The sequence below is a fragment of the Siniperca chuatsi genome, linkage group LG2 (assembly GCF_020085105.1).
Source record: "Siniperca chuatsi isolate FFG_IHB_CAS linkage group LG2, ASM2008510v1, whole genome shotgun sequence".
NCBI classification, from domain to species: Eukaryota; Metazoa; Chordata; class Actinopteri; order Centrarchiformes; family Sinipercidae; genus Siniperca; species Siniperca chuatsi.
The window spans coordinates 25,937,255-25,951,686 of record NC_058043.1 but is presented as its reverse complement, the minus strand read 5'-3'; the positions used below and the strand labels follow the sequence as shown (position 1 = coordinate 25,951,686).

Genomic DNA, 14,432 nt, shown 5'->3' with positions numbered 1-14,432 from the left:
TCTTTCTATGCTTGCTTTGTTGTGTAGCACCAGTGAGAGTGCATTGATTTGCTTTTAATAACTGGATTAGTTTCTCACTGTACTGTTTTAGTAGCAGAAATGATCATACTTGTGCTCCATGATCGACCAGTTCATTTTAGTATGTAATTTTCTGGCGTACAATACCACAGCAGTTGAAGTGTAGAGCATCTTTGGCCTGAGAGCCCTTTCTGCTGTGTTTATGTACTCAGGCTATCGCACCTCACACAGGCAGGGCCTCTTGTTGAGTGCTCTCCAACTTGTACTGATTTCATGGCACGTTGGTTTGCCTTCTCCACCAGCTTAGAGCCCATCAGTTATGCACCACTGGAATTGGAGTCGACTGGTTGCCGGAGCGGGTTTTAGTGCTTATTTGATTAGCATTTTTACCGCTCTCTCCCCAGACAGCCTCACCTGTTCAAGGTAGATTACAGCGAAGGCCGGCAGCAGGGTGGAACGTAGGACCCTGGGGTCCAGTGGTCATTGAAAAGCAACACCGGCAGGGTTGGATGGTTGCGCTTTTCCTGTGTGCTTTAACTTTGTGATTATAGCCTGATTATGTTGACAATCCACACTGGAAAGCTGCAAACCTCAACAGGCAAATAGCAGCTATGAGAATTTCAATACTTTTTTATACAAAGTTAGATTTAAATGTTATATTTCTTCACTTTAGTTTTTGAGAGAAGATCTCATGGGAGAACATTCTCCTTACTGAAGACTCACACTCTGATCTCTTTTTGTATCATAGTAAACCAGCAAAGGGAACTGCAGCACTAAAGACATAAAAAAAATAATATCAAAAGACCTGAATCGAATGTTTTCAGAGCCACACTGAACACAGAATGGGCAATGCGCACACACTCTTATTGTATTATTCTGCCTGTTTGTCAGACTGATAACCTCCAGATGTCAGTTCCAGGGCTCGGGGGCTGCAGGCCTAAAGAATGCCCCAGCAATACGCAGGCTGCCTGGGAGCAGAGAGCTGCCAGCTGGCCCCGGCTGCCTCTGGGTTTCAGGAGCCCCGGGCACATCAGGGACACACTAACTAACTCCTTGTCATGTGTTCATACACATACACACTCTGGGACACGCTAACACAGAGACAAATACACCTGCACATATGTTAATGCGTCATTTTTACACATTTGTACGTGTGCACACATGCATGACTGAACGCTATACACACGCACTTACTGTATTCATACACACTCATTCAGACAGAAAAAAACCCATAACCCTAATAAGCACCTAGCTCTCTGGCAGCCCATAGAGAGCTTGTTCCAGTTTTTCTTTTTTTCCTTTGTAATTCTAGTATTGTCACAATGCCAACAGCCCGTCATCTGCCATGCTATTTGAAAGTGACAGTCACATGCAGCCACTGCGCTGATATCATCCACAAGCAGGCTTACAATAAAGGATGTCTCCCTTTCATTGTCTCTCTCCGTGTCTGTCTCTCTGCCTGACCATCTCTCTTCTTCATTTCTGTTTTGGCAACATTTCCAGAGGAATGTTGGGGCTTGACCAATCGGATGCTTCAACCTTGTTATCGTCAGGCTTGATGGGCTGCCTTCGCCAGCGGGCTGATTGTCGTATAGAGCAACTATTTATTCTTTGTGTTTTTCTGCTGATAGCCGTGAAGGCAGATAAGGACTTTATCACGGTAGCAGCACACAAGACTGAACATAGATGAGGAGGAGCAGTGTCGTAGTGTTACATATGTTGGAACTGTCCATATGCACTGCCATATAGACAGTCCTGATGATTCATCGTCATCTGCCAGAGAGAGTGTTATTTATCCTCTGTTGCCTGTTTTTTTTTTTTTACATAATTGTTTGTTTTCCCTTGTTTTTGTTTGTTTCAAATAAGCATCCGTAAATATACACACATTCAGAAACACACACACATTCACAGACAGAGACTAATTCCACCTGCCGCCCGTGGAGGGGGCTGGCAGCACCCTGCCTCCCCCGTGCCAGTTGGTACCTGTGAGTGTTTTGGATGAGTGGAGCTGGAACGAGAGTTATCTTATCTGGGAAACACATCTGGTCCCCGCGTTCCTCTTTCTGTCCTCTAACCATCCATCCGGTCGCTGCGCTCCCTCTATGTCAAGCTCCTGCCCGGCTAAACCCTCAGCCCTGGCTGTCCAGAGGCCTGCACTGAGCTTGTGGTCCAATCCTCTGAGCTGTGAATGTGTGAAGAGTTAAAACAAAAGATGGAAAAATATACACTGCGTTTGCTCAGGTGTAGCTCACAGTCTGCAAAGCAGGTGTACAGTACATTGATAGGTAGATGAACTGCTGGCCTGTGTTTGGCATGGCAACGTGTCCGCGGTTGCTCGTGTGCACACGTGTGTCTTTGCCTGTATGACTGTGTTTGTGTGTGTTCCAGGTGGGATGAGCAGGTGGATTTCCACTGTGCTTCAGGTGACAGCGGCACACTGCCAGTGAGTGTGTGCGTGTGTGTACGCGGGGCACAGAGACAACAATAGGATTAGGTGGATTACAGCAATACAACCATCTTACACAGGAGGACACCGTAGAGGATCGGGGAAAAAAACACTCAGTCTTATACACACCCTTCTAACCCTTATTTCACCAGGCAAGATGAGTGAGAACACAATCTTCTCTCTGCAGCTATAGCTGGAGGGGAGTCATTGCAGAGGGGTTGTATATACACCCATACATTCCTACGTAAGAGTGGCCAATAATACCGTGATCCTGTATGATGTTCAAAGATACCTTGTAACCTCAACATCAAAAACAAAAGTAGTACACACATCCAAACAACTCAGCGATGGATTCTGGACAGAGGAATATTATAGTAATCCAAAAGGTCTACACACTGTTTTTTTAACATTTTTTAATAAACAAATATCTCACCAATTGTGTGTGACATTTTGAGTTGCTCGTTTTCTAAATGCTTGCTCCGTGAACAAAAAATGCAGGGCGGTCTCCTGTTTCTCTCCTCTGCTCCCCTCGTTATTACACTGGTATTTCACCTGTTTTATCTGATGATGGGCTTCTGTCAGGGCAAAGTGTCACATTGATTTTTGTCTTCAGCAGGCACAGAGAGGACAGGGATGGGCGGGAATAATATTGTCTGTCTGAAAAATCTGTGAAGGGATGCAGACAAAGCACAGTACCTCAGTGGACAGAACCCAGCCATGTAGCCTGGGGTTAGGTCTCGCTAAGCAGCCTAGGGCTTGGGTAGGCTAAGTGTTACTTGCCAAGGGCCTCATGAAATGTGATGCAGCAGCATTCAAAAAAATGTTTATTTATACTTCCTTGTATTTGCCTCTCTGTCACTCTCCCAAAATGGGTTTATTGTTAGCGTGACACCCAGTATTTTAGTTTCAATTTTAGGAGAGGGGACAACTTGTCATTTTACAGCACTTTATAGATTCATCTTCCAACCTGTCATGTCAAAATAGCATTCTTCAAATGATAACATGCGCAAGTTATTCAATGAGAGATGCAGCATGATATGATATCTTTCGGCTTTTCTTTTCAGGTTGAAGAAATGCTGTCAAGAGTCTGGGACTCCCAACCCAGAGTTATCAGGTTTCCTCGAAAACATCAGAGGAGCTCCTCTGCCAATGGGCTGAGGCGACAGAAGAGAGACTGGGTCATCCCACCTATCAATGTGCCTGAAAACTCCCGAGGACCCTTCCCTCACATGCTTGTCAGAGTAAGTGACAGTTTGTATAATTTCAGAAAAGACCACACATCTTTTCCTGATGCAGACTGTCTTTGGTGCACCGTAAAACTTTTATATAGCTTGTCTTTGCAGAGAAAAGCTAAGATTCCACGAAAAACTAGGTAGCCAACCATATTTATTTATTTTAAGTACTTACTCAGGCCTGGCAAGACAGAAGAGGGTGGAATATACAGTAATGTCTCTTACAATCACCATGAGGCCAAGAGACTCAACATTCTGGTATTTTCTATCAAGCACACCCAGCAGGCAAAAAGCGCTGCCCTTGTCTCCAATTTAAGTCATGATGCCAGGTGATTTGTCTGCTTTGCCTCTGGGCACCACAGACAGGTAGAAAAAAAAAATCCTTGCTTGGAAAGCACACAAATACGCACTTGATGCTTGGTCTCAGAAGAATAGATCGAAGGATTACCCAGGAGTATTCTCTCTCAGAGGCGTTTCTACACCTGTTAATATAGCTGGTGGACTATTTTTCGCATCACACTACATCTCTTTGTAGATGACAGTATATCTAAATTGATGGGTAATCATGACAGCCATATTGTTCTGAGTTTGGGTAGCCAAAACACTTTTGGAGATTACTTTGTTAAAGGAATGCTTTTGAGAGAAAGCAATTTAATTAAGTTCGAATTTTGCAACAAACAAAGCAGTTTAACATAACTTTTTGGTTAATGTGTTATGATGGTTGCTAATGATTTCAGTTCATTTCAGAGGCCCCAGTGTGCATAGCCTCACAGTAATAAAGCTGTATACAAATACAAAGCACATTAAATATTGTGCACACAAAGGATGAAGATACTACCAATCCTCTGCTCGCTTAAATGATTCAGTTTGGGTTTTTTAAAGATTTTTAGATTTTAAGACTTTTTATGGAATTCTTCCTTTATTTGAAAGTATTATAGCATAAAGAGATAGGAAACACAAGAAGAGAGAGGGGCTGATGACATGCAACAAAGGTTCCTTGCCAAAATCACACCGGGAATGTAACTGTTACATGGTATGCGTCTTAACCACTCAGTCACCTGGAGCCAGATGCATATAGATTCATGACATTAACTGCTTGAATATGAATTCCCCTGTCTGCTCAGTCAGTCTCCCAATGAAAAGAAAAAGCACAATTTCAATGAACAGCACTGGCAAGGTCCTCAAATATCACCAGAGCTGCACACATACTGTAGTCATCGTCATCAAATGTTGGGAAGGTAGTCAATAAATTATAGATTTAAAGGACACAAAAATTATCAAACAAGGAGACATGCTAAAGCAGAAGCTCACAACAGTAATTAAAAAACATTTATAATGTGACGACCGTAATTTAAATTTGTAAGTGTAGACTGCAAAAAATAATAAATTCTTAATGAAATTTACTTACAACCTACAAGAATAACATTGTATATTGGATTTGGTCTCTCTTATTATCTTATTTTTCCGTTTCTATTTTTCCACCATATCACATAGAGCTGTCTCTAGAAAAAGGTGTGTGCAGCTGGTCTGAAGTATGCATGAGGGGCGCACATTCTGACCACACATTCTTCTTTTACTAATACCAGTTTAATGGTAACCATGGATTTTGTGCATATACATTGTTTAATACATCTGGCCCCACGACGCAAAAGGATTCAATTTTGCCCTGCAGCTCAGCTACCATTCACAGTAAAAATGTGAAACTCTACAGTTCTCACAATCACACAAGTGTTTAACTGAACATATATGTAACAGGTTCTTATTAACAACCAGTGGATGACAGTGATTTTTAAAAATAAGGAAAATCAAAAGCAAGTTTCCCATGGAGGCATCATACTCTCAGCTCTGTGCTTCTACTCTAAACTCTCCTCACTCAATGCCTCTTATCAGACACCCACACAGACGTGCAGCTTTCAGCTAGTATTTCTGACACACACATACATCCACACACACACGCACACACACACACAAAGTCCCTTACGCCCATTTGTACAGCGAGGCTTACACTCCCGGATTACGGAAATCGCCTTTCACCAATGTGTCGGCAAGACTGCAGATTTTCCACCAAAGCACGGAAACACTCACCCTCACACAAAAACACACACAGCGGGGCCGTGGAGTGTCAGGGGAGGCACCAAATTGTGCTGCCCTGCTGGAGAAATGGACCCTCTTTTATCCCCTTTTCACATGTCAGGTGTTAGATGGTTGGATTAAACCTCAAGGGCTTTCTTTGTGCGTGTGGCCATGTGAGTGTTGAGGTTGGGTTAGTTTGAGTGTAGGTGTGTGTGTGTGTGTGTCTGCATGTGCAATGTGTGTGTGTGAGGAAACATCTTCCAGCGTGCATATGTATATACTGTATGTGAACACAGTACAGTGTCTCAGCCCTCAGCCATAGCTGAAAGCAGTGCACCATGGGGGATGTGACTCATGCTGTCCATTGCTCTTTGAGCTTGTCTGTCCCCAGCTCTCTCTGCAACACAACTCTTCATTCTGACAGGCAGCCGAGGACCAGAACAGGGGGGATTTCGTGCTTTATCTTGCCGGTCTCAGAAGTGTCCAAGAACAACCTTTAAAGCGTATGCACTTGATTTCAGGATACACCAGCTCTCCTGTGCTGTGGAAACTCTTTGAGTTTTATTCACCCTTGTTTCTACACTCCAGCCTTCACACAGTCAGGTTCACTAGGTTTAAAAAAGACCAATAAACCCTCAGAGTGTAATTACAGCTTTGCAAACATCAAATGATGCAAATGACACGCAAAAGAGGTGTGTGGTGGACCGGTGGTGGTTTTCTCTTTGATTCAGTGAGAGTGGAGAAAGAACTGGCAGCATGACACTGAGTACAATGAGAGGCTAATGTAGCTCTGCTGCTGTAGGATATTTGATTAATCCCAGACAAATCCAATTCCATATATAAAACAAAGTCTTTGCTGATTTAATTGTAAATAATAATTCATATGATCATAAAGCTTTAATTTATTCCTTAATAGTCATTATATTATATGTATGGTGTTGTTTAGGTTATGTTCCAGCGAATTCTGACATTGCCGCCATCATCATCACAACCCTCCAGCTCAGATGACAATATTCTGGTTCAGCTTCTGAAAGCTACTTTCACTTCCTCAAAACAAATAAAAAATGATCTCTCGCACACACACACACACCAACAGTGTACAAGAGCACCCTACCCACTGCTGGCCATTTTCACCTTGACATGTACAATTCAATCATGAAGAACCACAAGTGGTGCAGCTTTGATGCCATTGATTTACTATTGTGCTGAAATGGAATTCCGAGCTTTCGCTGTCAAATTATTTGACATGACAGATGTAAGTGCAGTGGAAATGGAGAGTTTGAAAAACAACTTGAGTTTAATGGATACTGAGGTAGATGGCAAGAAATACTCCTTTTGAGAAACTGAAAAGCACTGAGGGTGGGAGATGGAAAGGGAAGAAAGGGGGACAGGAATTGGGAAAAAGAAAAGAAAAAATAGAAAGTCTTTGGAGAGTGCTGTAAATCTGCGGGGTGAGGGAGGCCAACATTAGTTTCAGGCCATTTGTGGCATTCTCATCTCAACCGTCTCCTGCAGCACCTACACTGGGGCCAATGAGGCAAAACTGATGGAAAGCAGTCTGAATATGGGAGAGAAAAGACCCTCCTTTCATTTAACCAGGCCTCAAACACTAGCTCCCTCTCTGACCCACAGTTAGGACAAGTAGACGAAAAATATGAGCTGGAAATAATTGAGCACATTGTGGACGGTTGTTTTAATATTATGTCATTCCACATCCAAGGGAAAGACTAAAGAGAAATGTCTGTGTTTGCTGTGGCTTTAACTCTCTGCGCTACTGTATGCCCTTCCCATGGAGCTAATCAAAACCGTAAAAATATCTATAATATATAATCTTTTTCATACCTTCACATCCTTGTAGAAAAATGAAGGTCTTGAGGTGAATAGGTGAACCAGCATATTAGAGTGCATCTCAGTATGATTTGGTTTACCTCATTATTTTGAATAGCCCATAATGGTAGTGCTTATGAGTAATATAATACGGTACAGTGTAGTGTTGAATGTGTCACAGTTAGAATGACTCGGGCTCCTCATTTAGAGGGATTTTGCAAGCAAACAGAAGCACACAAACAAAAACAAATGGCTAAGTTTGCCCACCACTCAAGTTAACTTTCCACACTTTGGCAGAAAAAAAATTGACGCTTACTTTAGAAACATGACTATTTGTTGGTTTTCTAATTTGGTTTACTGTGCCCAGCAGCTGATATATGTGTGTGATATATATGTGGGTGTGTGGGTGTGTGTGTGTGTGTGTGTGTGTGTGTGTAGGAGCAAGTTAGCTCAATGACATTGTAACGTCTGTACTGCTGTTTGCTCAGTACCCAAAATGAAAACACGGTGGTTTATTTACAACCTCATATTGCACAGTGTATTTCATTACAGCTCATAATGAGCTTGTAATATGCTTTTTGGACCCGCTTGTTTTGTCTGCAGTTTTATTGCATCCCTTGTGCATTGAAATACATTGTGTCTAGTTTATGCATGGGGGTGTGGTATGGGTACATGAGGTATATACACCAGTAAAAAGGACATCATTGTATTACATTATTCAAGCCCAAATTTATCTAAATTTACCACTTAATAGAATTCTTCACCCAAAAAAATACACAGCAATTACTTATTCCCCTAGCCCAGTTTCACATTCCTTCACTTCTGAAAGAGGCAGTGAGGGATACTGTGGGACAAACAACAGCAACATTTTTCCCTTTAACTTTAAGTTAAAACATAGAATGATATTACTGTTAGCACTCTCTATAAGGAAAGTGCTATCAGGAGTTGTCAGCCAACCCCAGGTTACACAGGACTTTATCCTTTCCAAGATGGAAGTCTCAAATATGGCAAAATGATAAAGGTGAGGTCAAAAACTGCTCTGTACTAAACTACATCAATCTTCATGAATGATCTGTGCGGTATGAACAAGTAATTTCCACTTTCTATTGACAGCAGGTAAAGATTTTCATTTAATTAACTATAACCATTTCAATACCTCAAAATGACTGTAATAATTCAGTTTCTAATTCCTTATTCCATAGCAGTTACTGTTCATATCAATAGAGCGAATAAGCATAGGTTTATACAACTACTCAAGATGGCACCGCGGATAGCTGCCTCTGTGTTTTGGTGCGCGTTGTTTGTAAATTCAGTTTTCTGCTGTGATACCCGGAGCTCTTTCACCAGAGAAGAGCTCATGAACATTAGGGGACCTACACCAGCTGACTTATTTAGAATTATTGGACATTCTGGTCAAAGGTGCTCTCACCTTTGCTCATGCAGCGAAACACACCGTTACAGACTTCCTGTCTGACAGGAGGCAGCATGTGAGGCGGGGGAAACATGGCTCTGACTCCCGGACCATCAGAAACCCTCTGCTCTTCTCCCTGTACACCGACAGCTAAACCTGCAGTCACCAGTCCATCAAGCTCCTGAAGTTTGCGGATGACACAACCCTCATTGGGCTTATCTCTAATGGGGATGAGTCCACCTACAGGTGGGAGACTGACCATCTGGTGGCCTGTTGCAGTCAGAACAACCTGGAGCTCAACACTGTCAAGACAGTGGAGATGGTTGTGGATTACAGGAAGAACCTAGCCCCACCCGCCCCCATCACCCTGTGATACTCCCCTGTTGACACTGTGGAGTCCTTCCGCTTCCTGGGCACCATCATCACCCAGGACCTCAAGTGGCTCACCAAGAAAGCCCAGCAGAGGATGTACTTCCTGCAGCAGCTGAAGAAATTCAACCTGCCAAAGACAATGATGGTGCATATCTACACCACTGTCATTGAGTTCATCCTCACCTCCATTACAATCTGGTACGATGCTGCCACTGCCAAGGACAAGGGCAGACTGCAGCGTATCATTCGCTCCCACCCCGGACACAAACAGTTTCAGACACTCCCCCCTGGCAGGAGGCTGCACTCCATCAGGACCAAAACCTCACGCCACAAGAACAGTTTCTGGCCTCATCAACAAGGCCCAGGACCCCCACTGACACTAATTCTCATTCTGTTATTCATATCTCAACTCAGCTTCATTTTTCAAGTCTATGTGCAGCGTCTGTCTGTGATAGAAAATTACAGTCAATTTGGCTTTCAGCTTCAAGGAGCAGAGTTTGTTGACATGTCTCATTCTGGTTTGAATCAGGACACCCCTCACTTCCTTTTCTCCAGGAATAAAGTTCCCTTTAATCTTGTTCCATATACTTTACTTTTTCATGATAAAGTACTGTCTAACTTGCCTCTTCCAGAAGAGATCTGCCAAATGATAAACCTGACTCCATTTCCTTCTAGAGATGTCCTCTTGTTGGAGTAGTAAAGAAAGCATGATGCTTGATGATGTTTTCAGCTCTAGCAGATGATTAAATGTTAAAGGCTCAAGACTGTTCATGTCATTTGTTACTGTTGTGATTGGTCCATCATTCATTTTTGCTTCTACTTCGCATAAAGCTTTTTATCATTCAGAACTTGCTCTTTTAGGAGAGTCATTTGGTGAATAATGTCACATTTTCAGTGCAAAGTTGAAATTGGTCTAGAGATCTGTCATGTCATGATATAATATACTGTTTATGAATTTTACAGCTTACCTTTCATCTAAGTGTTTTAACATGGAAAATTGCAGCAAGTGCATCATCATTTCAATCTACTGCTCCCACTGACGTTAATGTTTTATTTAATCTAATTTATTTGTTAATAGTAATAATTGTTACTTTACATATATAAATAAATTCAGATGTGCAGAAGTATATAGGTTTGTTTCCTTAATTTCAGACGGAGCTACTACTTGAAACAAAATCTCAAAGCTGCACAATAAATATTTATATTAACAATGGAATAAATGACTCAGCAATTTGAAAACAGTCACTCATAGTGAAAACCCACAAACAATTATAACCCAACTCTAAGGTTCTCCTCCAGAGCATTTTAGCATCTTTAAGCTCATTGTTTTGGTTTTATGGCCCACAACTTTAATGTTTTCACTCTCAGAACTCTCTTCAACTTCGATTCCAGCAGCAGCCAGCAGCTTTTTTCAGCAAAAAAGCTCTGATAAACCCACTATACACTACTTACCCAGCACCAAAAAGTTAGCAACTAGCTGGCGAACATAATGGAGCTTTTAGCAGCTAAAGATGAATGATTAATGCAGATTTAAATGACAGTCGAATAGGATAATCTCACATTCATGAGCTTGTCTGGCTAATTCTCCAAACTCTACAACATTTGCAAATACATTAATCATCATGAATTGTGTGCCTACAATGATGGGGAAGATTTGTAAAAGGCATTAAAATCAATAAAAGTCACAAATTTTGATTTAACTTAATTTGGTGTACCCAGTACATATATTCAGATATTATAAACACTTGATGTAAGGTACCAGGTGTAATATATAAATTAGCCCTTTGCTGTTAATGGATGTGCAGGTAAGTCTTACATACTGTGCCTTGTGAGAATATTCCCAGAAACTGTCTTGTAGCATAAAAAGAGTGTTCATGTGTAAACATTTGTGCACATTGCCTTTTGTTTGCTGGTTTATGCCTGTGTCTGTGTATATGTGTGTGCCTCTATGTATTGTCTGTGTATTTGAGTGTATATGTGTCTGTTTGTCATTCTGAGCATCCCCAGTCAGACAATTAGAAGGTGACAGTCCCATTAGAGCCGGCCCAGTAGTACAAAGGCTGAGTGCTGTTGTGAGTGACACAGAGCTCAGCCTCTCACTAAATAACTGTCAGTCTGCCCTCGTCCACTCTGACCCCTCTGGCAGCCTCCCTCTGAGCCACTCGAACTCCCCTCTGGACTCTCATTGGCAGCCATGCCAGGTCCCTGAGCCAAGCATGGCCCTCTTTTCAAGCCTGGACTCTAACTGATTGGTTGGACCCCGCTAGCCTTAGGCATGCCAGAAGGGCTTTCAACTGGCCTCAGGGTGGTGCTGATTGGCCAGGCTGTCAGGGCCGCATGTCCCCTACGGGAGCACAGCAGTTTGGGTTGAAGGATTCAGCTTGACAATGGCGGTAGGTGGAGAGGAAAAGTGCAAGAGCAGCAGAAAGCTTCTCACTTCCCCCTCCCTCCATATATAACTCTATCTCTTTATGCCACTGTCTCTCTTTAGTCAGCCTTCCAGCAGCCAACCATGTCTTCCCTGTAATTAGCTTGTGGGACATTTCTCTGTGCATGGAAGACCTGTAGTATGGTTTACCTATATCATCTTTGTATTGGGAAGCCTTGGGTAGAGCAGGAGAATGGTGCTATATAATGAGTTGAGACTCTCCAGGGGTCTGCGGTCTGTTTGGGGCGGGTAAGACAAGAACCTCGGCCTCTGCCTCCTCCATTCCCATCGCAGAATTAGGGAATGTGGCTCTCTTTATAAGGGAGACAGAATGTCTGTATTTGCTCTTTTCTTCTCTCCTCACTGTGAATCAGGGGAATTAATGCCATTGTTAATGCAGAGAGAGCGCTGTTACATTTCAACAGGATTCTCGCCTCTCGCTGAGCTCATCTAAATTGCCTGGCTAATGCTATAATTGGGTTTGTGAGTCACTTCTTAACTTCCATTAATATTTGTTCTCCTTCTAATTGCCCCTTTTTCCAATCCTACATTTCATTCTTCCATCTAGTTAATGGTCTGAGATGGAGGCAGTGTCGTGCACATGTGTGCACACGTGTACGCTTGAGAAAGTATCTAATCTATTTTTGAACAGATACAAAATGTTAAAGTGGTGAGACTTCTTTCTCTTTTCTGGGTAACGATGTGTGACATACAGGATGGAGTTGGAGGGTATTCGAGTTTGAGAGAGAGACGTCAGAAAGGTTCACAGTCAAAATTTGAGGAACAACCTCCAGATATCTGTGATCCATATGAGCTTAGGATAAAAAATATCTCTCCTCCAAAGACTTCATATCTGTTTTTGAAAAGAGAGCCAAACTCTTTCATTTGAAGGTTATTTATTGGATTTACTGCCGGCATTCAGAATGCTTTTTGCTGTTCATTAAAAGACGTATTACTTGACAAAGCCTTTGCTTTTTCAGATGTTTTCTTCTAAGCTTCTTCCCTCTTTTCACACTCACCTATAACTGGATTGTCTTTTCCTCTTATACATCACATTAAAACAGCTCCTCTGGAGGGAGAAAAACATCGCCCTGAAGGTTCCAACTTTGTTTCCTTAAATTGTCAAGAAAAAAAAGAGTCTTACTCTATTATCTTTAAATCCAAATCCACTTCACAGAAACATTACCTCAGGAAACCTTAGGAACTCAAAGGATTCAATTCAATTGACCGTGTTAGAAAGTGGAGAGGAATGGCTGAATAACAGTGTCAGTACCAGAGCAGACAAACCTTCCTCAGGTGGCGACTCTTGCTCGTTTATATTGATGGGACTCGCACTGCTTCCTTCCCACTGGGAGAAATGGGAGGAGGGAGTGTAGGAGAGTGAGAGACAGAAAGAGATAGACAAACTGATATGGCAGCACAAATACAGACAGAATGGTAGAGCACACCAAATGAAAAGGAGGGTGTATAAGGCAAAAAAAAAAAAATACATATTTCAGAACTGCATGGAGCTTGGTTCATTTCCCATTCAGTTTCCGATCCATAATGGACTAACATGCCTGTGTGCCAGGGCCCAGACGCGGCTGTTCTTTTTGAGTATCAGGGATAACTCTGTGCAGCGGTGGCTGTCAGTGGCTCTCACTTGAGAGATATTAAACATGAGCTCTCTCCAGCTTCTCCCTCACAGACCTCCTATGTGACTATTTTTAAAACCATGCGCACCATTCCCTTCTCACGACGCCACTAAACTGACAGGTTCTACGCCTCTTTATCGCCACACTCTTGCGTGTAAGGTTGTTATTATATTTTGTAGGAAGGAAAGTTTGAAGGCTGGCAAAAACTTGAGGTCCCACATTTTCCATAATTGGAAATTTTGTTTCCATTTTGTCAGCCCATCTCTCTCTTTCTTTCATCCTCTGCTTCCCTATTTCCTCCTCTGTCATTTTGTTGAAAATTTGTGTGGATGGCCTATCAGACTATTTGAATTCCTCTTCCCCATCAAAAGCAGGGCACATCAGCTTTGAAGAGTGACAAGCACACAGCAGGAGGGATCAAAGCAATGCAAAACTGAAATTTAAGAGGAAGTTAAAAAGCATGTAGTTTTGCCATTTCCCTCATGTTCAACAAAGAGAAAACAGATACTGTGTAACAGCAGGGAAAGATGAGATATTATCAAACACAGCGATTTTCAAGGATGCCTGTGTAGTTTGCAGATGCACAGATGCTTTTGATAATGCTGTTTAACATAACAATTCACCCGTTTGTAGTGACTCATGTTAGCAGCCATTCCAGCATCCCCGCAAGTGCAAAGGTTTATTGTCATATCTGAATATTTTAACCCCAGTGGTGACACTGAAGTCAGACTGCTCAAGATAGGAAAATCAATAGTCATTTTCTTTCTTTAAAACCACTCACTAAGGTGCCAGACATGCTATGACTCTGCAATGGAAGAAAACAAAAAACTGAAAGCATATTTTAAAACCATTAAATTGCTTGCCAGCAATTCCCTAAGTTGACAGCCAATAGCGTAAAAAGGAGCAGTAAAGCAAATAGAAATTAGACATATGAGCTTGCAGCTGAAATTACTGGAAATTCATACTACTTGAGAGAAATTTGAGTCATTTC

General features: G+C 42.1%; 1 protein-coding gene across 2 annotated transcripts in view; it reads left to right on the top strand.

The window, feature by feature from the left end:
* cdh4 (cadherin 4, type 1, R-cadherin (retinal)) overlaps nt 1–14,432 on the top strand; it is a 188,716-nt gene that overhangs the window by 123,325 nt on the left and 50,959 nt on the right. For both annotated transcript variants that reach the window (XM_044170949.1, XM_044170958.1), the window contains exon 5: nt 3,529–3,705. In XM_044170949.1, coding sequence (XP_044026884.1) covers nt 3,529–3,705 — 177 coding nt within the window. The remainder of the gene's footprint in view (nt 1–3,528; nt 3,706–14,432) is intronic.